General features: G+C 39.4%; 1 protein-coding gene across 2 annotated transcripts in view; it reads right to left on the bottom strand.

The window, feature by feature from the left end:
* Window positions 1-27,390, bottom strand: part of PLXNB2 (plexin B2) — a 335,450-nt gene that overhangs the window by 69,642 nt on the left and 238,418 nt on the right. For both annotated transcript variants that reach the window (XM_063134078.1, XM_063134077.1), the window contains 9 exons: window positions 26,809-26,931; window positions 23,943-24,043; window positions 17,883-18,009; window positions 13,603-13,753; window positions 10,486-10,597; window positions 9,583-9,685; window positions 9,073-9,174; window positions 1,698-1,790; window positions 669-750 (listed from right to left, as the gene is read on the bottom strand). In XM_063134078.1, coding sequence (XP_062990148.1) covers window positions 669-750; window positions 1,698-1,790; window positions 9,073-9,174; window positions 9,583-9,685; window positions 10,486-10,597; window positions 13,603-13,753; window positions 17,883-18,009; window positions 23,943-24,043; window positions 26,809-26,931 — 994 coding nt within the window. The remainder of the gene's footprint in view (window positions 1-668; window positions 751-1,697; window positions 1,791-9,072; window positions 9,175-9,582; window positions 9,686-10,485; window positions 10,598-13,602; window positions 13,754-17,882; window positions 18,010-23,942; window positions 24,044-26,808; window positions 26,932-27,390) is intronic.

The raw sequence follows: 27,390 nt of genomic DNA, 5'->3' as shown, positions 1-27,390 counted from the left end.
TTAGAAGGACATGCCTGGTTTCAGTCTTAGCCCACTCTGCCTGCCAGGAAGCACACTGTTCACACTGGACCTGTGCCTGGACAAAAATACTTGCAAGATTGGGACTGTAATCAGAAACAGCCTCAAACTAACTGAACTAAAGCAGAGGCAATAGCAGCAGCGCTGCCACCGAAGAGCAAATCTTGGCTGACTCTACATGGATTGGTAGCATTTGAATTTAGAAAAAAAGGGTGGTTTTTTATTAGTGGAGTTGGCTGCAGCATATGATATAACAAAGCTTTTGATTAAAACTACTTGGAGGTCTCCAGATCTGCTACTCTTGCAGGGATGATCAGCACACATCAGAAGTTGGAAGGAGTTAGGTGATTCTATCAAAAAACTACAAGATGGATTATTGGAAAGATAATATTTTTCCCAGCCAAGCAAGCAAATGTCAAGAGAAAGTTTGGCCAAAACATTAAAACTTCAGGTTAATATACTGCCCTAGTACAGTATTTTACATAGCTGTTAGTTGATACTTGTTGTAATTATAATTATAATGTCATCTTTAAAAACAATGAAAACTTTAAAAAGGGTTTAAATCTTACAGCTACAACTCTAAGATTATGATGGAATAAATAATTTTACTTTTAATGTCCCCTCTCCATTACTGTGTACTGCATACTTACCAATCAGTTTGCTATCAATCTTGCCTTTATCCGTTTTAATGAATAAACTGAGTGGAAGTGTTTCATTTGCAACACTGGAAATCTGAAGATGGGAAATAGAAAGATAACAATGACCTCAGTAAGAAATTATCTGATGTCTCAAACCCTTTATCCTAAAATATGTAGCTTACTACTACTATACTCAGGATACTGCTCATCTTCAAAAATGAGGACACCAATGCTAAATAATTGAGGGTTGCACTCACAGTCATATTACTACAACACTTGTTATAACAGGAACTGTTGTAACACTTCAGAAATAATACGGAATACATAAATGTACCAGAAAATGTTCAAAATGCTATATTACTTCATCTTAATCACACAAAGTGGGGGTGGTATGTTTACTCAGATATATTTTTCGGTGAAAATATGAGTACTTTTGTTTGTTTGTTAAAGAAATGTATCTTTCAAAGAACTGAGAAAAACATGAATGTAAAAATGTATAAATGTGGCTTACATTCTACAAGTATGGATACCACATTTACAAGTATAGACTACCTCTGCAAATTTCTCTCCACACGAAGTTCGTAATGGGGTAATTTCCACAAAAATTCCATATTTATGTTCTTGGCTGCCACAAAAAGTGTGGGATTATCAACACACAGTAAGGGTCAACAGTTCCTCCAGATATGTCATCCTTGTCAAATTGTAATGTATGCCACAGGAAAGGAGATAGATTTCCTGCAATGTGGGACCTAAATGAGCATCCAGTAGTTGTGCTTATGGACGCAATTACTGGAGATCTCTATCCATCTCCCCCCACCCCACAAAAATATGTGAGCAAACATCGAAATGCAGACAATAACTTGTGAATCATAAATGGAAGGATGAACTTCTGGGTGAAAAACAAGACTCTCCTGGTTTTACATGTCATGAAATCTGCCTGTTTCACTGTTGGAATGGTGAATGCACTCAGTCTCAAAGCATCCTTGTTTAAGAAAGCAAAAGAGAAGGCGATCCTTAAAAAACACAATTCCTAATGTTTACCGGTGGGCTTTCAAAGAAGAAAGTTCCATCTGCATCTTGTTGCACCACGTTCTCAAAGCTAAACCGGTTATTTCCAATTCTGAACTGGCTACCCTGTAAAAGAGAAATATTTGACTTACAACCACTAGACCAGCAATAGTTATGCGATACTGTGCAATATACTATATGTTAGGTGAAATACGTAGTGTGCAGATGACCCTCTCTTTCATTTTACTTCCAAGTAAGTGTGTGCCCCCTTGAGGCAGATTGCAGGGAGCAGAGGTTTAAACCTCCCTCACAGCTGCTGGTTTGTCAAAATTACCCCTCACACACGCATATCCGCAAGGGCTAATCAAAGGGGAAAAAAAGCCTCCACTGGAGCCAATGGAAGCTTCTTTCTTTTCTTTTTTTAAAAGTTCCTGTGTGGTGGAGCGTAGGAGGATTAGAGAGCGGGAATTTAAGAAAACATGGCTGGTGGGATGTTTAAACCTGTGTTCAATGGTCCCAATCGCCATCACACTCGTGAGTAAAAAAAGAAAGATGGGTTTGTAGCTTGACCCCTATATAATAAAATGTGTAGCCTGACCATTAGACCTAAAGTCCACTATGGGCTCATCTACACCAAGCAGGATATACCTAGAGATGTGAAGGCCTGGAAAAAACCTGGAAAAAACCCGTTTCCCCCCCTATTTTCCCTGAAACCTTTTTTTGTTTTGTTTTTCTGAAAAATTGGAAAAATTGAAAAAAATGAAGAAAAAGTGGATTAAGGGATGTTTTATTTTAGCATGATGAATAAAATGTTTAAGACAAGGTGTTCAGATATTTACTTCTCCAAATGATTTCTAAAAACTGTACAGTATCAGATTATTACAATGTCTGTCCACCAAGGACAAGCAAGTCCTAGGTTGCAAACTGAGACTACAACTCTCAAATGCAAGAGGAAGACACATTTCTGCCTCTAGGGGGCACTTCCATGGAAGCAGAGACTGAAACTAATACTGATAGCTATAGGTCAGAAAATGAGTCTGATTAAATTTCATGCATATTCATTTAATCTTGGTCTCCACCCCCCCCATTTTTCTCAGTTCTTTTTATGGGAATGGGGGCTTTATGTCTTGACACTGGAGGACTAGCGGAGATATAAATAATTTTCTTTGTTACTAATGTTGGTGGTTTCTTCAGTTGTTGTTTTTTAAAATTGTTTTTTGCCTGCTCCTCTTAAACTAGCAGAACCAAAGAGGTTTCTTACAGTTCAGGTGTTCCTAACAGTTCAGGAGCTTGTAGCTCCATTTGTTACCAAAAAAAAGTAAAAAAAGTAAATTAAATTTGTAATAATTGTTTGAATACACTACTTTTAATATACCAAATGTAATAATTTTATGCCAAACCAACTTGGACATAATTACATTTTATGTTCCTAAAGTAACATAGTGACTTTCAATCTGTAAAAAGTGCTAATATTGCATTATTTCAATTTTTCTGAAAATTTCCATTTTTTCCAGGAAAAAAACGGGGGAAAAGTGTTTTTTTTCCAAGGCTTCAAAATTTCTGGAAATTTTACATCTTTAGATATACCACTATGAAAGCGGTATGAAAGCGGTATATAAAAAGCAGGAGCCACACTACTGCTTTATAGCTGTTGGGACCCATGAAACATACCATATATCGCTTTCATACCACTTTCATAGTGTTATATCCTGCTTGGTGTAGATGTGTCCTGGCCCCAACAGTTGTCAGTGCACTTCAGTACTGCTATAAAGTAGTAGTGTAGATCCTGCAGTGCACTTCCAATACCACTAGAAAGCAGTAGTGTGGCTCCTGCCTTTTATGTACCACTTTCATAGTGGAATTTCTGCTTGGTGTAGATGAACCCTATGTGACTTCAGGGAAGTCACTATCCCTCATCATAACAGGTGAGTTCTCAGGATAAACAGAAATAAATATATTGTTACAAAAATAATGAATTAAAAATTCACCAAGTCGATGTACTGCCAGTTAGTTCAAAATGATAGCCTCTAAATGAGGTTTAAACACAAACACAATCAAAGTTCTATAGATTTACACACATAATTTAGGAAGAAATGATTAGGCTGAATATTAGGAAGAGCTAACAATGGGATTTGTAACACAGCAGAATTTCCCTTTCTAAGAACATGGCAGAATTCCTAAAGAATAGACAAATATCAAACAGGGTAGAGAATTAGCTATGAAGCAGCAACAGAGCACAGAAACTGCCAAAGGAATGCCCTGCAAAATCCAACAGATGGAAAAAGTGAACGTTCTGTCATAAAATCTGCATTTTATGTGTGCATAATTGCATTCCCCAACCAAAACCACCAACCTAGGAACTGCCAAATGAGGAATTCCTGCATTTCAGCTATGTTGCAATATTGAAAGGGATGTTCGTGAACACACAGTGAACAGAATTTGAGAGAGTCATTAAAAAGGAAGCTTGCTGAGAGGTTGTGGCAGAAAGGCCTGAGGTGTCCCAACCCAAGAAACGTTTTGAGGAAAGAGTTGATTCTTTGCCTTTTCTTTCTTTCGTGGCCTTCCTAATTAGAGAGGGAGCTGGGGAAGGCAAACTACTCAAAGGGATGGCAAGCAAAGTCTCACCATTCTTCTGTCCTGTATTTTATTTTAGACTTTTTGGGCTGGATGCTTCTCTACAAAAGGACTGAGGTGATTTGGAAAGGAACATGAAGAGGAAGTTGGATTATTTGAGAGAAGGGGGAATTAACTTTGTGATTAAAACAATTTTGAATAGGACGTAAAGTCAGGCAGCAGTTACTAGTTTAAAAGACATGAGAAAGCTCCAAAGCAGGACAAATGGTTGACCCAATACAAAATTCAAAGGTCAAGAAAACATTTAGATTTCCAAACAGGCACTGATGACTACCAGAACCTCAGCCTCCAGAAATACTGCAAGGAATTTAAAGGGCATTTAGGCCATATACGAGTCTGTGTTGCAAGCAGCCATTTCTATTTTTTTTCCATTCAGTTCACGCAGAAGGATTTCTTCTATGAGCAACTACATCCTGTTAGTTCCAAAGGTCTTAAAGAAGAGGGCAGCCAGTCAATTTTCTTGAGAAGAAAGTACACATATTAATGTTCACCCAGAGACAAGTCTGAGCCCACGTTGTGCAGATACAGTGGCTGGTTGCACAAAACATTTAGTGAACACTTGAAAAGGGTTGGGTACTTGAACAACACATGTTTTAATAGTGATGGGAACACTACAAGATGCTCACAATGGTTGTTTCCCCCCCTTCTAACAGATATTGGTGAAAATGGACAACCTCCTGCCTTTTTTTTTTTTAAGAAAGCAATTGTATTATTTATTTATAATTAAATTATTGTTATTTATTTTGACAGCAATATTATGCCTCCCCTAGACTGAGTCTAGGGGGCATAGGATAGTTCAGATTCCTGGATCCAACGTCAGAGACAGCGTTCTGACCTTGGATCCCAGAAGCCCCAGGTCTCTGCTCCCACTGGTGCAGCGAAAACCATGCTTGGCTGCCTCTCTGAGATCATAAAAGCGACTTCAGAGAGGACAGAAAGACTGCATTACCCAGGGAGGGGAGAGGATGAGACTGGGGAATCCATCTTATGCCATATCCTAGGGTAACCATATGAAAAGGAGGACAGGGCCCCTGTATCTTTACCAGTTGTTAAAGTTAACTATTGTAAACTGCCCAGAGAGCTTCGGCTATGGGGCGGTATATAAATGTAATAAACAAATAAATAAATAGTTAAAGCTACAGGTGCCCTGCCCTCTTTTAAATCTGGTCATTCTAGTATAGCTCCTGCACCTTTAACTGTTGTGATGAAGAGGGAATTTCACCAGGTTCCCCATATATACAAATGACACTTACTGAAATTCCCTTTTCTATGCAACTGTTAAAGATACAGGAGCCCTGTCCTCCTTTACATATAGTCACCCTCCCATATCCAGAGGCCTCTCCAGCCTCCCCTCCTCCCCAATGCCTTGGCTAGATGGGCAAAGATGTCTATCTAAAATGCAAAACAGGGTGAGTGAGGGTGGAGGCGAAGATGACCTCTGCTGCTCCTTCTGCTCCAAGTTTGGAGGCTGATAGCCCTTAATTACATTTATATCCCACCCTTCTTCCAAGAAGCTCAGTTTCTTTCTCCTCCCATTTTATCCTCACAAACCCCTTCAGAGGTAGGTTAGATGAGAAACAGCAAATAGTCCAAGATCACCCAGTGAGCTTCATATCTGAGTGGGATTTCTAGCCTGCTCTCCCAGGGTCTAATGGAAAATTTGGATTAGCTAATTATTGACTTTAACTCCAATGTATAAAAGATACTCTACACAATGGTACTCTACACAATGGAATATCTTCAATCTTTATAAAAATGATAAAAAAAACCAATGAATGCATGGAAACTGAGGCAGAATTAATCTAAAACTATCTATCAACTTCAGGAGTCAGTATCTCTGTCTCTCGCACACAGATTTTTCAATGTCAAGGAAATTCAATGTAATTCAAGGGTAGAGCAATTGTAGAAAGTTCTACAGTAAGCACAAATGATTTTGCTATAGCTAGCGCCTATGGTTGTGGTCTTGGAGCCATCAGTAAACACTGAAATCTAATTGTTGTGGAATGAACAATTCTTGTGATACAATTGCTGGGACCATTCAGAGGCGTCAGCTCAGTGGAAGCTGCTTGCCCTGAACTGTAATTTTTGCCTTCTCCAGTGGGTACCCAAGTGAGAAAACAGCCTCAGGTAGTGAGTGGACTGATTCAGGTCTTAAATTGCCATTCACAGGTTTGCAGAATGGTAACCTATTCTCCTCCTCAGATATATTTTGAAGTGGAAGGAGAGGAGACTCTAAAGTCCAATGGATTCAGGGACTAGGACAGATTATCAAGAATCAGAAGAACCAGGGAGCTGTATCACAATATAGAAAGACATTATGTATTGGTGGTGCTGTTTTACCCAATCTGGATATGCAAGAAATGAACTGAGACATACAAGAGATGAATTATTGTAATTTTGCTATTACTTTACAGGAGATCCTTGGAAATTAGAGTATTACTTTCTACTATACTGCATGACTAACTAAGGTTGTTTCAGTACCTCTGGTGCTATTGACAAAATATCATCAATAGTGAACACAGTTAGGAATAATTCCTCTTACCAATATTCCTCAGGGCTGTACCAGGTGCTTCAAGGGTATGTGTGGGCACAGGGAGAACAGTATTACATATGTATTCCTGTTTATAGCTTAACACAGCTGCATTACACCCACCTTCATGCTACTATATTTTCCCATTGCAGTCATATCCATATCCTGCAATTAAAATCCCACAAATAACGATCTCTATCCAAGCTGAATCACAGAATGCCTTACATTTAGAGTAGCTGCCCGCTGAGCGTGGAGCACTAAGCTCTCAAGGGACTTGATTTCAGAAAGTTTTGGGAAGGAGTAAAACCTTGCTTAATGGACCATTGTACAATAATCTGTATTCATGTCACATGCTAACCCTAGGCTGTAAGCATGTACCCTAAACTACAGGATTATTGCATGTAAGATATAGCTTCTCAAACATGGGCAACAGGCATGTTTGTCATAGTCACTGAGGCATAGATACGGAAGTGAGGAAAACTGGCAGAATTTTGGGATGAGATGGACAAGATAGCTGAAGAAGAAGCAAGCTTAAGATAGAGCAGAATCAGTATTGATGTGAGGCCAACACTTGGGGACCTTTCTGGATCCCTGTGGACAACAGGATCTGGGGCAAAAGAGGGCCCCCCTCATTGTTTTTCATGACTGCAGACCATTCTACTTTCTCCATACCAGAAAGCGGTCTCTAATGAGGTGACCCACTGATGAATAAGTTACAGTATCCCCTCAGTCTGGACCCTGGGAAAATAGTGACAACTGTAACAGCAACGGCTAAAGAGCAATTTGAGAATTACTGCTTTAAAAGCTGTTTATATAATTCACTTTCCACTACATATAGTAAAGAGGAGAGCTGTTTTGCAACATTAGAACATTTTGCTTACCAAGGGGAAAAAGCAATAAACAGTTTTATCACCACTGATAAATTTCAGGGAAATAATTTTGGCAAGAGAGCAAATCTAGGAAATATAGCAGGCACTTAAACAAAAGATATAGTCTTTAGACAAACATATTTCTGTGTTCATTATAACATTAGGTCGAATACAATAAATTCTAAAAGTAAACCAATGAAATCAAAAAGATCCAAGTTCTTAATGCTTTCCCACATCTACCATAGCATAATCGGTATCATATTGAAGATTGTTATTGTGCCTTATATAATTTATCTAAGGTATAATAATAATCTTCAATATTATGTCAACACAATTATGAATACAGAGGAAAAAACATTAAGGCTCAATTGTCCTACATGTTACAAGGACATGTAAGTAGTTGCCTAAATTTGCCCTCAAGAAGAGAAAAGTGAATGCCATTTGTTTGGTATATGTGATATTTTGTTTTATCATCCCAGAGCATGAAAGCGGCTTCTGATAATTTGTGATAATTTAACAATTTCTTATGAATGCTGAGCTCTAATGCATTAGTGGAGCTCCCGTGCCTACAGGAATTTTGCCATAAACATAGGAAGGAGATCTATGGCCATTTCCCCACCTGCCTTTTTTCCAGGGATTGTCCTGGGATCATCCCTCTGCATGCAAATGACACACAGGGGATCCCGGGACCAGGCAGGGATGATCCCTCCATATTCCTGGGATAATCCTTAGGTGTAGAAAGGGCCTATGTATGAATTCCTTCCTCGACTTGGAAAGGCCCATGTACACAAGAGCCACACAGGTGAATTAGAGCATATTAAGAACAGTTTGTTGTGATGACATAGAGATTAACTAATGAGTTATAAAACCAAGTTGAAAGTATTGGCACAATAATCAGTCATGTATACATGCAACTGCCAAATGGCTACTTGTAACGGCGAGATATTTTAATACAATCTATTATAACCAGTGATGTCATTCTGCTAGCATAAAGCTTCTCCAGCTTGTGGAAACCCTGTTTTTATCATTGTGACAAGTGCCCAATCCAATACTTTGATTCTGTTTGCACAAGGCATTTCACAATCTTTTCCAAAAATCATAGCAGACGTAGTTGCACCAGGAGTTGTACAAGGAGTCCACAAACAGTTGCACAACTCATTACAACTTCATTAGTTAGGTGTTGCAAGTGCTAGTTGTTTTGCTAGTGGTTGTGCAACCACAATGCCAACTTGTGTAATTTCCCCCCAATCATCACACTGCATTTAACCCAAAGAGTCTGTAAACAGTAGAATTAAGAAAAGAACACCCATAAGATTATTTTGGAACAGCTGTGTTGTACACATTAAAGGTTATTCAAGTACATCTTGGAATTTACCTGATAATGATCTAGATTCTTTCCTTCAAAATATACTTTTGTTGAGTCTTCCATAGGTATTATTTTAGGGTTGGGATTTAGAAAGTGTGGGCATTCTTCTGCCTAGGAGACAAACATTCAATATAAAATTAAAAATTATTTATTTGGACAATTGATATATATCTGTTCTAAAGATCTTCAGGCTCAGAGTGACAGATTTGATTACAGGTCTTCAAATTAGGCATGCTAAAAATGACTGTAGCATATGCCAAACTATCACTCTCATTCTTAAAATTTCTTTCCACCCATTAAAATAAAACAGTAAAACAGACAGTGTCAGAAATACTGAATTGGTTCCTAATTGCATTAACCTATTCAAACATTTATTTTCATGCCCAAATCAAGCAGTAAAATAAACCTCAGAAAAATACCTGAAGTAATGTCCAGAATGTTCCTCTTTCTTTGCAATTTATTTTTAGATATATACATAGTGTGTGTATGTGTGTGTGTATTATATATGTATACTTTTACCATGTTTTGTTTAATCACATCTTCTTCTAGAGAGGAGTCTTCACAGATATGTGTCTTCCAGTCCCACTGGCAATTCCATCTACTGCTTGCACAGGAATAGCACCTGTATATAAAAACCAGAAGGTTTGAACAGTTTTTAGATTGCTTTCTCTCCTGTTTTTCCCCTCCCCTAAGCCTGACTTACAAGTTAATTGTATATACCAAAACAAATATATATACTTCATGTTTCCTACTTCATAGACAACCAAGGATATTCCCCCAAAGTCTAAGTGAAAGGCACATAGAAATGTGTTTTTGCAATAAGGACTCCAAAGCAACTACCGCTACCATAAAGAAAGCTGGAATTTGAGAGGAGTCACGTCATAGAATCATAGAATAGTAGAGTTGGAAGGGACCTACAAGGCCATCGAGTCCAACATCATCATGGGATGTAAGACTGTACTGAAATATGGTTAGCTGCACTCATAGTTTTGTTTCTTCCCAAGAAAACAATTGACAATTCGAAGATGGACAGAGCTCATTGATAACTTAGATATATTAGCACTACAGGTTAATAGTAGTGGTACCAAGACATAATCAAGACCAAACTACACAAAAAGGTGACAAAGTAGGATGTTTCTCCCACAATATACTTCATGGAAAGCCCAAGTGTGGTAATCTGAATACTTACACCTACTCAAGACAACAAGACTGAGCTGTTGGAAATTATTCATTTATTTATTACATTTCTACATCCAGGAATATAGGAACAGTCAAGAGCTAGTTTGCATGTCTCTTTCTAGTGCCCCATAAGATTACTTTGAGAGACCTGGCTGTAAATTCAAAGGCATTAACTATTATAGTACTGCATATGGAATGGGGGCTGGGTGGGAGAAGAATGAAGTTAAGCAGCTAGATACTTACGGTTCATTTTCAATACGATTTATAGCTTCTCCACAATCATAAAAAGGATATGTGTCCGATGCAAAAAATATGTCTTTCCCAAAGGTCAGATTTAGCGGAACCATGACATAATCTACCAAAAAATATTTAAGATTAATTTCATTGAAGATGCTTTACGATTTATACAGTTTGGTACAATTTTAATGCCAGTTCAGGTCATAATATAGCCTACTGAAGCATTTCTTGAACTTGTTGGGTTACAGCATGAATCTTCTGTTCACTTTGAATGGAACAGCATTAAATGTTCAGGAAGTTAAAGGACAGAAAGCTGATGGGAAAGACTGATTAAATATTTAAAAGTCCCAAAAGTATTACCACAGGCAAATGCCTCTTTGAAAGGGATAATCATTCTATTACTAAAAAAATGTGAGTCAGAATAACCAAGAAAAGTAAGGTGATGAATTCAGATATATATATATATATTCTTTAGAGATTTTCTTTTGACAGTGTTGCCATTTACCATTCATGAATTCTACACAATGAATAAAACTGATGCTAGGGTTTCTGAAATATGTGCTCAAAATAATAAGCTAAATCTAGCATTTGGGGAAGCTGGTCTACTGCATATACTTCCTCTATATCCCCAGGGTCATAGCATGGGACTGGAGCCTGGGAGGCTCCTTCGTGTGCACACCGCTCCCTGCAGTATGCGCCATTGTGATGTCCCGTTGCTCAAACAGGATGTGTGTGAGCTCATCATAGAAAGGAATGGTCTTCCACACCACCCCTGAAAGCTTGTTGTGCACTACTGTGGCCTTGAACATCTTCTTAGTGCATTAATTTTCTCCCTGCACTGCTGGAGGGTGCATGTGTGAAGCCCTCCTTCTGTAACTGCGACTGCATGGTGATCCAAGGGAAAAGATGCTTGTGCCTGATAGATTGGAGGATAATCTGTGCATCCTCATGCGCAAAGACCAATAAAGATCCCTAGTTCTGGATGAGTCCATGCCTGTGCCCAAGTTCTCCTTTGTTTCTGCCCTCCTTCTGGGGCCTCCACAGGGGCTGGTACTTGTGTAAGGGTGGGGGTACAGGATTGAGCAGGTGAATCATCGGATCCTTCATATGAGAAGAGAAATGGCGAGTGGGCACTGGGGCAAGACATGGCAACTTGAGATAAGACTGCTGACACCTGGGCAAATCTCCGGCACAGAAAGGATGTTTTGGCTCCGTTTGCCAGAGCAAGACACCCAAGCTTGGCATCAGACCACGCTCCAGGCAACCAGCATGGGATACACTAGTCCCTAGATTCCCGCACATCTCTTAAATTACACGTGATGGGCAGGCACTTCTGTGATGTAGGTGAAGCAATGCAGGGTGCATCATCTGTTTCTATGCACAAAGGAAACCTGGAGAATTCCTCCATTGCCCAGAGCAGTGCCCGTGCCCCATCTGGCTATTGACCACAGAAGGAGGAAGTGGGGATGTCTAGATGAGGGCCAACAGCATGGAGAGCTGAAGACACAAGGACACTGCAGATGTTACATTTGGAGCTGCAGAGGATAATTTCCCTTAGCCAGGTTGCTGACATCAAGACATGTGTGGCTCTAGCCCACAAGGGGAGGGGGCAGACATGTTGCCATGTTACACCTTGCCGGTCCTGGCTGGTGACACTCGGAGCACTAAAACCAGGCCATATATCACTACTTTGGAATGCCCTGCAGGTGAGAAGGAGCAGAAACTTTGATATTTGACAACAGACGGATAGGAAATATAATGGCACGGGCCCTGGGGGATGGCCATGCGGCATGTGGGAATCCTGCTCGATAATGCAAAATGGCGGCCGGCATGGCCACAGCAGCTCAGCAGCATCCGACAGCAAACCCACTGGATGGCTAGAGCAGCCTTGCCGATTTAGGCCGCTTTTGCCACAGAGCTCTATGATTACAGCCCATTAACCCTGGGAGGATCGCATAGAACACTTTAAGACAGAGTTAGAGCCACTAACCCTGTTACAGAACAGGGTTAGTGAAGCCAGTTCGAGTGTGGTTACAAAGTGACTAGGGTTTAGCAAACCACATTGCACACAACACACTAAACCCTGTTGTTTAACCAAAATCGCTTAACCAGCAGGGTTTAGTGTGTCTTCTGAATAAGCTCTTCAATAAAGTTATTGGAGATTCCTCAATGAAGCTTCCAGCTATTCCTCTTACAGAAATCATTAAAAAAAATGACAGCTATTTCACACGCTATTGAGCAATTTCAAACTCAACTTTCCTCTTTGCATCTTTTTGAAGAGTGGTGACAGCTTAGATTTAAGACCACTTTATGAAGAATTCTGCTGAAAATTCCAGGTTGTTTTTCACTTTAGTCCATACTCTGGGGTCACTTGAAAATTGGTTTTTGTTTCTAAAAATGTGCCAGTAAATTCAGAATTCTATCTTTTAAAAATTGATATTTATTAAAAGCACGGATTATTTCTATTTGTCAGATCTCCTCAGGAGAAATGGGTGTGATTGGAAGTGTTTGTTACACTCCACTGTGAACCACTGACTCTCACATGCAGCCACCTGCAAGAGGTGCCATCATGTAACAAACTGTCTGCTTTTAACTTGCTAGGCAAATGCATATAAAGGAAAGCCAATTATTCAAAAAGTATGAAGCACACACAGGTACTGCCTTTCTAAATGCCCTTGGCCCTTCGAATTTGGTATTCCAAGGAAAAGGGGTATTTTTAGGCATCACTGTGGCTTGAACTTGTCTCAGTTCATTACCAAACATGAAAATGGCATCAGTGTTTATCTAGTTTTCATCCTTTATTTTTCTGGCTTTACTAGTCAGGGCTCCCTGGCATGTGCCCATAGCCAATTAGGAGCTCATGCTTGTCCTTCAGCCTTTATACATGTTTAGTGCAGTGTGGCAAACCCAACTGGTGCATAAAGCATGAAGGAGCGCTAAGAGGGAAGTTGTTGTCAATGCGTCTAAGAAAAAGGGTTTACTGGTACAGGTCTTAAGCCAACGCAAAGATAAAGGAGTTGGGGAAAAAGAGCTTGTGTCTTTCTAGCAACTGCAAAAGTAGTTTGCTTCAAACCTGGAAAAGCATCGACATAAATTAAGTGTAAGACACTGCTGTCTCTTTACCTTGGCCTTTTATTGTTGGAGGGATTGTGTTAGGAGGATGACAGATAATAGTCTCTCCTTGTAACTCTGCCTGATGGTTCATTTCACCAAAGTGGCACCAAAGCTGATCTTCTTCATCTAAATCTGGCAAAGGGCTTAGAGTCAATTCTACCTGGAAAAACAAGCAGAAGAGGCCGGTAGAAAGCAATGCATGCGAACAAAGCTGTCTGTTTCCTAGTGGGCATAGCAGAGAGGAAGGGTAGCAGGGATGAAAGCAAACATAGAAGAGGTAAAACAACAACAACAACAACAATGCAAAGATGATTTATACACACATTTTAACACTACAATAATGTTTTAGCAATACAATCAGTTTTAACACTTCAGGCAGTAAGCCTCTATATACCAGCTGCTAGGGAGCCTGGGCAGGAGGGTGCTGTTCACCCGTGTCCTGCTTGTGGGTTCTTGGTTGACAGCTAGTTGGTCACTGTATGAACAGAGTGCTGGACTAGAGGGAACCTTGGTCTGATCCGACATGGCTGTTCTTATGTTCTTAATGCCTTCTTCATTGCTAGCTATTGATATTGCAACCAAAACTCAGTAGTAGAGCATATGCTTTGAATGCAGAAGGTTCAAGGTTCAATGCCTGGCATCCTCACGTTTAAAAAGAATCAAGATCAGAATCTTTCCAAAGGATCTAGAAAAGCTTTAGCCAGTCAGAATAGATGGCCCTCCAGCTGTTGTTGGACTGTAGCTGTCATTGGTCCCAGCCAACAAGGCCAATGAACAGGGGTGATGGGTGTTGTTGTCCAGCAGTGCCTGGAGGATCACAGTCTCCCTGTGGTCAGACTTTGTTTAAGGCACCACCATGCATTCAACTGTCTTGTCAAAGGATGGTAACACAGCAGCAAGGATTACATTCAAAAGGAATGACATGTTACTAGTTTGGCACCTCATGCCATTACCGTGTGCCCGATACACTGATAAAAACGGTAGCTCCCACAGTTATTACACTGTAAAAATCCTTCTCTCCTTTTGCTACTTCCAGGCCACAGCAGGATTTTTTATGTTGTAAAAACTGAGGGTTGCTCATAGAAAAATCTGACCAGACCTGATTTAAAATGCATGATAACAATGGTTTCTAAGATGCTTTGAGAGCAGGAGATATTTGTATAAGATAGTATTAAATAGGTGGTGGTAGTGCTGGGTTTTAAATTGTAGAGCAGCTGTATTGGCTGCCGTGTGTGTGTGTGTGTTGGGGGGGATACACATCTGGATCAAGACCCTAGTTTGGGGAGGTGTAGGGGGGCTTTTAAGATCTAGATCAGGCCTACTCTACAGTAAAAATAACAACAGCAAAAAAGACATAGCTGTGGGTTATAAATTTAATACAATTCAGTTTTGGCCACTAAGTTTTGTGACACCTGTGACTGAAAACCTTTCTTTTGCCCTCTCTGGATGGTGATGACCCCTTGGAAAAGATGGAATTATGCTTTGTCATCTTGCCCTAAAATCTGTCCTGAAAAAGAAAGAAATAATGGCTTGACTGTGTTTCCGCAATTCTCTTTAGTCTCCAGCCTCTCTTTGTGCGGTTTTCTTTCCAGCACAAACGCGACGTCTATTGAGCACAGGAGTTATTTAAACTTTTCCAGCATAATTAAAGCACGTTAGCCACACAACAACAATAGCCAGAGGACACAGCAGGAGTCACAAGTCAGGCTGGAAAGAATCAAGACGCTTGTTCTGAAGGGGCAACAAAGACAAACTTTCCCCAAAACACCCATTCAGTACAGGAGAGATGAAGCAAGACTTTGGCTGCTAGGGTACAGAAATGAGAGTTTTCCTGACAAAGAGAGTGATGTCTGGCAGTGGCTTCATGAGCCTCAGGGGAAAATGCCAACTGAGCATTCAAGTGTTTGATTATTTCTCCGACATGAGGAAAGAAGCAGCCAGAAAGTAGGTGAGAGAATGGGATGGGTTAAAAAGTTGCTTGGATTGACTGGATGCTTGAGAAGACATCGAGTTACCTGAATGTCCTCTTTTTGGGGGGCAATTATTCCTCTTTCTGTTATTTCTCCCAAATAGCCTTCCACTACTGTGTGTCTCTAGTAATTGTATGGCCTATTTTCCCTACTGAGACAGTTTTGCCCTTAGGAACTGTAACATTCCTGTGGTGAGAAAATGAACCGCACTAAAAGGTGAGCCTGGCTATATAGCCAGAGAGTGTATATTAGAGTGAGGAGGTGCGTCTTATTGTCCCAAAATAAATAATAGAAAACACTTTTCCTTTTCTTAGTAGCAGCTTCTTCTTCTTCTTCTTCTTCTTCTTCTTCTTCTTCTTCTTCTTCTTCTTCTTCTTCTTCTTCTTCTTCTTCTTCTTCTTCTTCTAACAGACCATTTTCTTTATTCTAGAAAGTGATAGGCTTGCCCTGTCCGTTCACACACATGCATACGATTTAATTGGTCTGAAAAAGCATTACTTGTCTTAAATTGTTAACTGTATAGCTTGGAGTGCTCTGGATATAGGGGAATAACAGTCTGGACAAGTTGCTTGCTTTGTAGGTGTGAGCTTCAGAACAGAACACGTGGTTTCCGTCTCATTGCAATTTATTCATGTCCACATGCATATGGATCTGTATTTCACCAGCAAAGTAAGTTCCAATGCTTCCAACATTTAATACTGAAGAGGAGGTCTGTGTAACTATGAAGCTTCCTTTCCCTATTTTAAAGATTAATTTATCTAACAGGAACTAAAAGAGAAGAGTATCTCATTATGGGCAAAATGTGCAGCTACTAAAGATAAGTCTGTGACAGATGTCACCCTTTCCTCCTTTGAGGCACACTACCAAGAGTGTTGTCTGAGGAAGAGCCACAGCACTTAATTCCAGATAGCGTTCATAATTAGGGTTCCACTTTAGGATTTGCTTCTGAGTTCCTCATTAAAAAAGCATTACGTTTTCCAGACTGTTTCTCACAATGACCAAGTTCGGTCGTAATGATCTCAGTCTGAGGCCATAGGTAGACCTAAGGTTTATCCCTGGATCGTCCTGGGGTCAAAACTGTTCACCTAGGTGACATACAGGGGATCCAGTGCTCAGGCAGGGGCAAACTCTGGATGATCCCAGGATAAACCTTAGGTCTAGTTGTGGCCTAATAAACAAAAAATGAGTATTGTGTTTGTGTGCTTCCTTCTCCTGTAACTCAACATTTCTGAGCTTTGCTAACCCTCAGTTTCCCATTATGTCTGAACTGTGGAACTGTGATTTAAGCTCTTTCTGAAAACCAGGACTGCAAACCAATTCTTGTTTGTAGTCAGACCCTGGTTTGGATGTAAAACCCCAGAAGTCTTACATTAAGGTATGTGAGAAAAGGGAGGATGGAGTAATTGGACATGCTTGTTTTTGGTTTCATAAACAATTCATTATGTCACAACCTGGCCTGTGTTTAGACAAGCACGCTGAGAACAGAGTCCTTTCAAAGCTGTGAAGTGGCTGGTTGGATCACGTGCCCACAGGCAAACCTACATGCAAACTGGACATTTAAAGGGACAGTTTCCACAGTACATGCAAAGCCAGTCTTCTAAAAAAAAAAAGTACTTTGATATTTTGTGTAAAAATATGTTATTTATTATTCTCATATGATAAAGCTGTTGTCGACTGAATCAGCTTGCTGTGAGTAGCCATGCGTTCAGACAATAGAAACACCCCAGTGGTGGTTGAAAGAAAACTTTACTTTGTAACATTTAACTTATGTCCTACAATGGGATGGCTTGGTTCACCCATTGTAGTCATCACACCATGCAGGTGGGAAGAAATCAACAGAAAGAGAAAAAAGGGTAAACAGGAAGGAGGGAGGAGACAGGAAGTAGCAAAACAAGCATTGTAGCAATCCCCTCCCACCTTGTAGGTGTACATTAACTCTTTAGCTTCCGGTTCAGTGACCTGCAGCCCAAGTTCAGCTAACAAAAGCAACAGATTAAACAAGTGCTATAAGGAATTTTGGTGATGCACAGTGTGGTTGGCCACTGTGTGAACAGAATGCTGGACTAGACAGACCCTTGGTCTGATCCAGCATGGCTCTTCCTATGTTCTTATGTAGTGGGTCAGGGGTGTGCCTGTGGTGGGGTACAGAAGAGGGGGCAATTCAGCCCCCTGACTCCTGGAAGTGACCATTCTTGCTTTAGTATATTGTAAAACAATTATGTACGTAACTATATGCAAAGCATATCCCTTTCCCCCAAATAATATTTTCATGCATTCTTTACATCTTTACGATGTGCACAAATATTTTGATGCATTTACCTTGCCTGGAACTCTCCGGCTCATATTTTGAGGGTGGGCACTTGTAATATTCAAGCAAATTCCATCTAGGCTAGAGAGCCAGTTATTTGCCTTCACTGATCTTGCACAGTCTTTTTTCCTTGTGCATCTGAAATAAATGATGAAGCATAAAGTTATCCCAAGTAATTCAAATTTTCAAATCTGCATTCATTAATCAAAATGCAATGGCATTCAAGTATATGTGAATAGGCAGAAGTAAAATGGCAGAGAATAATATGTGCTTAATGTTTCGTTCCTTCCCTTCAGTTTACTTATTGTTCTTTATGACAGAATAATTACTTGTGTGCATTTTCAAATGGCAACAGTAAACATACAAATATTTATCTTAAATACAATCCATGGTACACCCATGAAAAACCTTCACTAATGTTCAAGGAACATGTAATTGAAAAGTAGTGTAGTGGTTAAGAAATGATACTGTGCCTATGGACTGTATAAATTGGGACTGTTTTGTTTATTTCTTAACACAAATTTGTCATCAGATCTTTACTCTCAGCCCGAGGCTTAGCTCAGTGGGCTAATAATTGAGCCAGGGAAGGAAGGAAGGAAACATCCCTGATTTGGGGGTTGGGTATTTTGGGGTTGGGTATTTTGGGGTTGGGTATTTTGGGGTTGGGTATTTCTCATTGCTAAAAGTGAACTGAAGGAAAACTCTTGACAAACGATCCCGTTTCAGGTTCTCTTGATCATTACGCTGACTAGAGCAGCAGCGGTGGCAGCCAGACGGACTACAATCAGAACATGGGTGGAAATATTCTGGCCTCTGGGTGGCTACATATTTTACAGACATGCCTTCATGAAATGTAAATAAATAAAAATATGATGAAATATTACGCAAAGCCTAATATTTCATCATATTTTAAAACTTATTTACATTTCATGAAGGAAAATATTTATGGACCGCAGAAGAACAGATTATGCAACAAACTCCGGTAGTAGCCAAGCTATTTTTGCAAAATGGTTTGACTTCTGAAAAACGGAGTGTCATGTGGCACCTTAACAGATTTATGTGACAAAAGCTTTCCTGGACTACGGTCCACCGCATTGGACAGATAACCTTTATTTTAAGTTAAAACTGGTGAATGTAGGAACAACTTGCTCAGTTTTGCCTACAGCAGCACTCCCTAACCTTTTGCACACCAGATGTTTTGGATTACAACTCTCAGCATATCTGACCATTGGCCATGCTGGCTGGGGAGGATGTGAGTTGAAGCCCAGAACTTCTGGAGGGCACCTGGTTGGTGATGGCTGGCCGACATTGACTGGCATTGGCTTTCCAGGGTTTGATGTAAGAGTCTATCCTAGCTCTTTCTGGAGATGCTGAGGATGGAAACAGCAGCCTTCTCCATGCAAAGCACATGTTCCACTAGTGAGCTATGACACTTTTCATAGGTACAAATATTGCTTATGATTTCATATAGGTGAGCACTACATTTATAAAACTATCGTCTATCTTTCTATCTCTCCATCTGTCTCTGTCTATCTCCATATTGATAGCTATTCCTAAAGCCACGTCTTATAGGGTCCATGCATACATTTTTGACAGCAGCCACATCTATTCCAGTCAGTGATCACACAGCCTTTTAAATCACCTCAAGTTTCAGAACTGGTTGACTGAATCATGAGGAGTGCTAGTGCATCCCCCAAAGCCCCAAAGGCAAACCCTTGAAAGTGTTCCTACAAGCCAGAGAAAGTTAAACCCCATTGAAATAATGGAATTTCAGCATTGCTAACATTTTGCTATCATATAAGAAGCTTTTATATAGAGCACCTCTTAAAGATGTCTGTAAGACATTAACATCCTTTTAACACCATTTAAAATATTGATATGAATATTTTAGCTCTGCTTTTTACAGTAATTAGGATGTGGTTTATCCATACAATTTTCTTTTAGTTCTACGTGTGGTTAGGTTATATGACTGTGGCCAGCATTATGCTTACTCTCTGTTTTGATTCGGGTCATTTTGCTTTATTGGATCTTAGCACTACATTTGATTGCAAGGTATGAGATATATGCTTTTAAATTGTTTTAAATCACTAAATTGCTCATAATTCAGAGAACTGAGGTTATGGGGCGATAAAAAACAACAACACAACCTGGTAGACAGATATAACCAGAGGCCTGAACTAGTCAGGCTTTGGAGCTCTCTGGGTTGCATTGTCAGAATTCTTTTGGAATAGGGCTCTACTTTGAATGATCACATTTCACAAGTGATAATCTTTTTGTTTGTTTAAGAGTTCTGAGGAAGATTGATGCTCTACATGTGCAGATTTTGTCATTTAGCAGAATGTTTGCAATGGGTCCCATTCCTCTTCCATACAGAATATGTAAAAGTTGCTTCTGAATTCAAATTATCCCAGGGTGAACTCTCTCATTGTTGGGTAGCAACAATAGGTTAAATACACCTTAACTGGCAGTATGGTGCTATGATAAAATGCTAGCAGTATGGGCTCGTTATTCCTGCTTGCTTCAAGGTTCAGGTTATGGCAAGGAATTCTGGATTTAATTTATTTTCTTTCTTTCTTTTACACCCACCAACACACACACACACTCCTCCTCTTCCAAGTTTTTTTTCTAAAAATGTTTGTTGTGCTTCTTCAAACCTTCACGTTTTTCCAAGCTTCCTGATACTTCATTCTTACATGTGGATAGTACTGTTCAAGGCCACGTAATGAGCAGCACTCAGATAATTGAGTTTGGTATTAGTACACATGATCAAAACAAGACATTTGCCTCCAAAGACCTTCATGCTTCATAAAACTAATGCCAGGCATCCTCATCCTCAGAAGTCTTACGAGAAAAACTTATTTCCCCCAATATGTGACAATGACCTGGCTTTATACATCATGCTAAGCCACAGTGGGTTGTCACCATGGATAGCTTCAGGCTTAGCATGACATATGAACTCAGCGTGACTTTTCTGTTGAGGGTGGTTTTTCACAAACAAGCCAACCTGGCAACCCATAGCTTGTACAGGTATGTTTAAGGTAGCTTGTTCTCAGGATGGCTTGTCACGACGCCTGAGCCTGGCAGAGTTGCTTCAGCGTGGGTTTTTTTTAACATGGTGAGGGAGCCACCTGGCAACAGTGGCAAAAAATCTGCTGACCACATCTCGTAACCTCGCTAATGATATCCTCTCCCTATTACATCTAAAATTACACTAGTCAATTTACTCCTCCACTTTGTTGCCTCTCTAGACAGCAACATTCCCCCCTTACCTTTGGGGAGATTTGAACATATTTATTTATTTATTTATTTATTACATTTATATACCGCTCCACAGCCGAAGCTCTTTGGGCAGTTTACACAGTTAAAAATGGTAAACGTTAAAAAGTATACAAAATTTAAAAACCATCAATTTAATCTTTTTCCCATCTTCAAGGGAATTTGTGCAAATTTAATGTTATTTTTTCCACCTTCAGGGAATTTTGCACAAATTTAACCATTTTTTAAAAAAGGTTGGGGAAATTTGTGCAAATTTACTAAAGCGTAGTAACTACTCCACTTTAGTTTAGTAACTACTGTGGTAAAGTGGTAAAGTTATGGTGCATTAGCATATTTGCACAAATTTCCTTCTAATTTTTTTCTTTAAAAACCGTTAGTCTGCTAATGAAGTAATAGGCAGTCATTAGCAGAGTAGGCTGCCGAGGTTGGACTGCTATGGCTCATGGGATATATACTGGGAGCAGGTGGGAAACAAGCCAATGGAAGCTGAAGAACACCTGGTAGTCTGTTGGGACTAACGTGGGTTAGCGAGCGAACAGCCAGTTCACCAAAGCTTATTTTCAGGATGGCTTATCATAACGTGCAAATTCACCCGTTGCCTTCAAGTTTGTAGGGAGCTACTTTCCAATCCAAATTAAATCCTATGGTTTGAGGGCACACAATACTGCTGTATTTCAGGCCTGCATGCACAGGCTTCCCCTGAAGCTTCTAGGTCATTTTACTGAAGTCGTTTAAATGTTTATAGAGGAAGCAAGATCCCTGAAATCCATCTCCTTCCTATAATTAAGTATACCTTGTGTGCCAATAGCATGTACTTCATATCACAAAATCCCATATGGTACTGCCATGGGGTTAATTAACCTGGAAGTTTGAAGCAGAGTTGTCTGACTTAGCCCCATACCTCCTTCTTTTACTTATTAAAAAATAAGCCTAGAGACATTCAAAAGGTTTGGTTCAGCAGATTTTAAGCTTACTTCTGAAGCATAATTTAGTTACCAAGACTGATAGTCAGCCAAGTGGCAACTCTTATGCCAGTGTGTTAGTAATAGGCTCAGGAGGGGCTAGACCTACAGAATAAAATCAACTTGAAGTGTTTTTCCCCCTCTTCCAACTCTAGAAAGCCACAGGTGGTAATAGTGGCATTTATAAAATGCCTTGTAAAAGCTTGCAGGTTCACCCAATTGACTGCCTCTAGCCCTCTGAAACAGGGAAATAAAACTTTTAGGAACTGGAGAAAGTCATGCAGCTCAAAATAAGCACTTATGAGCAATGATAATCTGAAAAAGAAAGGCACAGATGGGAAATTCATGTATTCTCAAAGGAAAATTAATTCAAATTAGAAAGAAAGTCTTTCTTTCTTTCTTTCAGTTTTTTCCTAAAGCTCTCCACATACATATGCAATTTTGAAAGAAAAGTTGTTCCACACATTGCTTTCAGGTGTAAACATATCTATGGCCACTATCCAAAGGCATCATTCCATAAACTCAAATAGGACTAGCAGGGCTCTGCCAAATCTTTCCATTGTACAACCCATGATGCATTATGCTTGGGCCACAGGTTGCACAGCAGCCCGTGCAAGTGTAATAAGCACAATGCGCAATGGGTTGTATAATGGATTGTGCTACAGGCTGCACAAACATAATGTGCAACCAGTTTCACAACCGGTTGTGCAATTGGCTGTGCAATTGTAATGTGCAACCTGTTGCACAAGCATGCTTCCACAAACATAACTTTAGTTGGATTCTCCTCTTGCGCAACAACATTTGTGCTAACACAATGACACAGCTGGATATTGCCTTATATATAAAGATAATTTTAGAATCGCTTAATTTAAATGTCTATCCCAACTGCAATTTTATGATGGTGTCGAGATGTTCAGTTAGAATTTTCTGTTCAAAGGCATAGCACAGGCTTTGTGTACAGAAGACCCGAAGTTAAAACTCTGGAATCTCCAGATACGCATGGGAAACCCTGGAGACCCTCTCTGCTGTCCTAGATGGCCCAATGGTTAAAAGAAGCTTTTTATATTCCTATATTCCTGAAGCAAAGCTGTGACAGTTCAACAGTATAAAAGTCAGAGCAAAAAAACTAGATGTAGTGTAAACATCTAAAATACAGCAACAGATCTAAAACAATAAAAACTGAAGAACTTAAAATGCTTGGGAGAATAAAAAGGCCTTTACTTGGCACCAGAAAGATCACAAAACCAGGTATCAGGTCAACCCCTCTGGGGAAGGGTTGATCAATCCAGTTGAACACATGATCAAGCTGGTGAAAAAGGGCATCCACCAAATTCATGGTAATTGTATTTGGTACAAACAGAACCCTTTGCCACAACATCCTGAACAGTATAAATTTCCAATTGACCCACAGTAGCAAACAAAAACTTTGTGGTCTTCCAACACCAAAATGCTAATGCTACAACAAAGGAACCAAAATTCAGCACCCAGTGATTTATAAGCACCTTTTTGCAATTGGAAGGACTGCATTAAGGAATGTTTAGAGTTAAAATAGTAGAATAAGACTACCACCAGATAAATGCTAGATGTTCACCAGCTGTGGCTTGGCAACCACCATTATCATGCAAATTATATACAAGCTATACAGACAAAATATGCAAATTAGTTTCCACCCTGCTGCTCATTATATGTTTACACTGTGGCAATTTGTGATGAAGAATTTTTCCAGTTCCGACACAAATGCTTTGAAGAAATTATTCAGCGCCCGTGATATTGTGAAATGAATTAACTTGCATAATACGTTATACCCCCTTAGCTGTAGCTTGCAATACTTACTTTCCCTCTGTTACACACCAGCCACAGTAAGGATCCCGGGATTGAATACACAGATTACAGGTTGAGTAACTAGCACAATCTTGGACAGGCATGCGAAATACCTAGAAACAAAAAGTAACATAAATAAGAAAACTATGAGAGTCTTTTAATCAGAAATTATGGGAAACTGTTTCGGTCACTCACAGATAATGGGCAGTATCCAATATTGCCACTATGTTCCCGCTTGAACTGTTGATCAAGCAGGACCCACCACTTGCACAATGAGTAGCTAGTAGTTCTAAAAGCAAGCCGCGAAACAAGAGGGATTTTTTGTTTCCAGTTCAGGGCAGGGCAGAGGAGCTTCCTTCTACAAGAGTATCCACTTATTTCAGGTTGGCTTTAGAACCACTAGCTCCCTGTTGTGCAAATGGTGTGCCCCACTGCTACCCAGGCAGGCTTGGATACTGCCCATTATCTCTATAACTGACATTCCACTATCCAAAAGGAGTATGTTCCACCCTCTTCTTGGTTAATTCAGCCAAAACAGGAACAGAAAAAAATATTCCTCTTCAAGCAGGTCCATCACATGCTCCTCAACCAATGCTATGTGATGCTAGTGCAGATGGATGCAGGTCACGTGTTGGTGTGTTCCAGCACACATCTGATGAATGTGATGTATGGATTAGTTACACATAGCAAATGTATACATAAGGTATGTATACATAACATAAGGTCACATCTATGAACAAAGTACATGATGTGCAAGAGGATTAGGGATCAGCTCTCCCAGGGTTCCCAATTTTAATTAAACACAGCTGCAAGTGGGCTCTGATTTTCATTTCTGCAGTGACGTTGGAGAGGGTGTGTATTAACATTCCCTTCACTGTTTGCCTGCTATAAGGTCTCTTATCCCAAAGATGCAATTTGCCTTGTTGGAAAACTTACAAGTACCTGTATACTTTTAACTAAAAATATAATAATTAGGGGATACAATTACGTGCCTCACATATTTCATGTGGTTCATTTACTGCATTGTTGCACCCTAATCTATGACTCAAATATTCTCTTTATGATGCAGATCTTTGGACAGTTACTGTGCATTGCAGCTGATGGAAAGGGCCATGCTTCTTCTGCATTTGTGTAGGTTATGCATGGTTTATGTGACAAATCCCATAGAAGGTTCTAATACAAGACATTAAATATAGAAACTGTGGAGAGGAGGAACTAGTACACTTCTTTAAAATTATGCACCAGTATTGGTCAGCTTTTGGCATCAGGTGAAAAGACTTCTTTTTTGATTAGATGATTGGGCCTACGTATTGCAATTAGTTTGTTGGCACAGGTGTACTTGAAATGTTTGATACTGCTGTGAATTTTTATTAGTTTAATATTGATATATGGGTTATTGTGACCCACCTGGGACCATTTTATGATGAAGGGTGGGATATATATTTCAGAAATAAATAAATAAATAAATAATAACAGACACTGCTGGTTGGGCATTTTCACAGATAAAACTGTGAACATTGGCACATTTTACATCTCAGTACTAGTACAGACTTAATATTTACTATGATGTCATGTTTGCATATTTGCCAAGGAGTTGTATTTCTACCCATACTAGTCGGATTATCTAAAACCAAAGAAAGTATCCAAAAAAGTATATCCATAACATGCTATTGATTGATTTATATATTTATTATGCTTTTATGCCACTTAATATATTAAAATACCGCATTAAAAATCATGCTGAAATACAAATATAGCTGTTTATACCAGATGTGGTCTGTAATCCTAAACACACTTACCTGGAAATTTAATAGGATTTATTTCCAAGTGAATGTGTTTAGAATTGGAATGTCCTATTTTGTGAGTATTGGCACTGTTAAGTTCCTGTAATATCTTTCTCCAAGCAATTTAATATCGTAGAGATGGCTCTCAGTCATATGACAAAAGCACTCATTTTATAATCCTAGCACTCAGAAGCAAGTCATTACAGAATGCATAACTTACTACAAATTATATTTAAATTTACTGATTAAAGAATCTCTCTAAGAAACCTTTTCCAGTTTAGATTATACTAATCATGCCTATTTCATAAACAAGCTCCTGTTGATGATTCTACATGATGGGGGAAGGAGAAATGGGGAGGGGGACCTGAGCCACAAAGCAAGCGGTGATGTTTTATTTTATTTTCATAAGGGAAGAATATTAAGTTGGAGAGTGACCACATCTGCTTAAATATCACAGCACTTTTGGATATGGCCCACCCACTGCTGGCATCTGCCCCAGTCCATACTTGGAGGCAATCTGGCCCTTGGATCAAAAAAGGTTCACCACCCCTGTTCTAATGGCACCTGCCAGAGGTGATCAAGTGGAATGCATATCACCACAATAATTGGTTGGAGACTATGCAAGCCAGTGGTTAGCATACTGGACTTGAACTAAGGCCAAACCAAATGTTACACTGGAAGATCTATGCCTCATATTCTTTTGAAGCTTTTTTTTACCTTTGTTTTCAATAAAATGCAGCTATGTGCTAATTTTATTTAGCAAAACTGTTGTTTTCCCCCCATGGAAAATAGAGATGCCTCTATCATGGCCATATCTTCACCCCAGAATAATCCACTTTTCTATCTCTCTTCTCTTTTCACATAGCAAGATCTATCCTGTTCTGGTATCAACTATGCAGACTGGTTAACTTCTGATTTTTAATGGCAAAAATCTACCTCCATATTCAAGGGACTATGCCACTATATTTTTGTAATTTTCACTTAGCATCAGAGCAGTAAATTGATAGCTTATTAAATTATCCTGCCTTAAGAAACTTAAGTTCAAATTTAACATGATATTTACCATTTCATTACTATTACCAAATACTTTGTACCTTGTGTGAGGTCATCACATACAAGTTCTCATGGTGAACATCAAGGACAAGATCCCTCTTGATAGGCTTGTTTTTTTCAATAAGAATGCTACCATACTCCTTTGAAGGATTAGACAAAGCCACCTGAAATACAGATCAACTATGTTATTTTAGCTATCTCATACAGACTTATGAAATTTTTGAGATAAGAAATAAAAATGATTTCTGATGTATGACAAGAAGTCCTCTTCTTTCAAATGTCATTGACTATTCAAAATCTTATAATTTCCAAGCCAAATTATCTGTTTATATTTGGCCAACACTCTTTCCAATTTTCTTTCATGTCGCATGATAGAAATATAGTCCAAATGTCAAAATTACAAGATAAATCAAAACATTAATCTGCAAGCTAATTTCTGAGTCTTTTACTTGATTACAGGTATCAAAGAACTTGAAAAGATCTTTGTATCAGCCTGGAGACTTTCTTAGATGGTTCACATATAATGCTAAACCATGATTTAGCACTATATGTACAACATGAGTTTGAAATAAGCCAAGTGTAATATCTGGCTCACACACTCCCCCTCCCCTCTCCTTCTCCCA

Source organism: Elgaria multicarinata, chromosome 9 (assembly GCF_023053635.1).
Source record: "Elgaria multicarinata webbii isolate HBS135686 ecotype San Diego chromosome 9, rElgMul1.1.pri, whole genome shotgun sequence".
In the NCBI taxonomy this organism is placed as follows: Eukaryota; Metazoa; Chordata; class Lepidosauria; order Squamata; family Anguidae; genus Elgaria; species Elgaria multicarinata.
The sequence above is the reverse complement of the archived record's forward strand: the minus strand, read 5'-3'. Positions and strand labels throughout refer to the sequence as shown.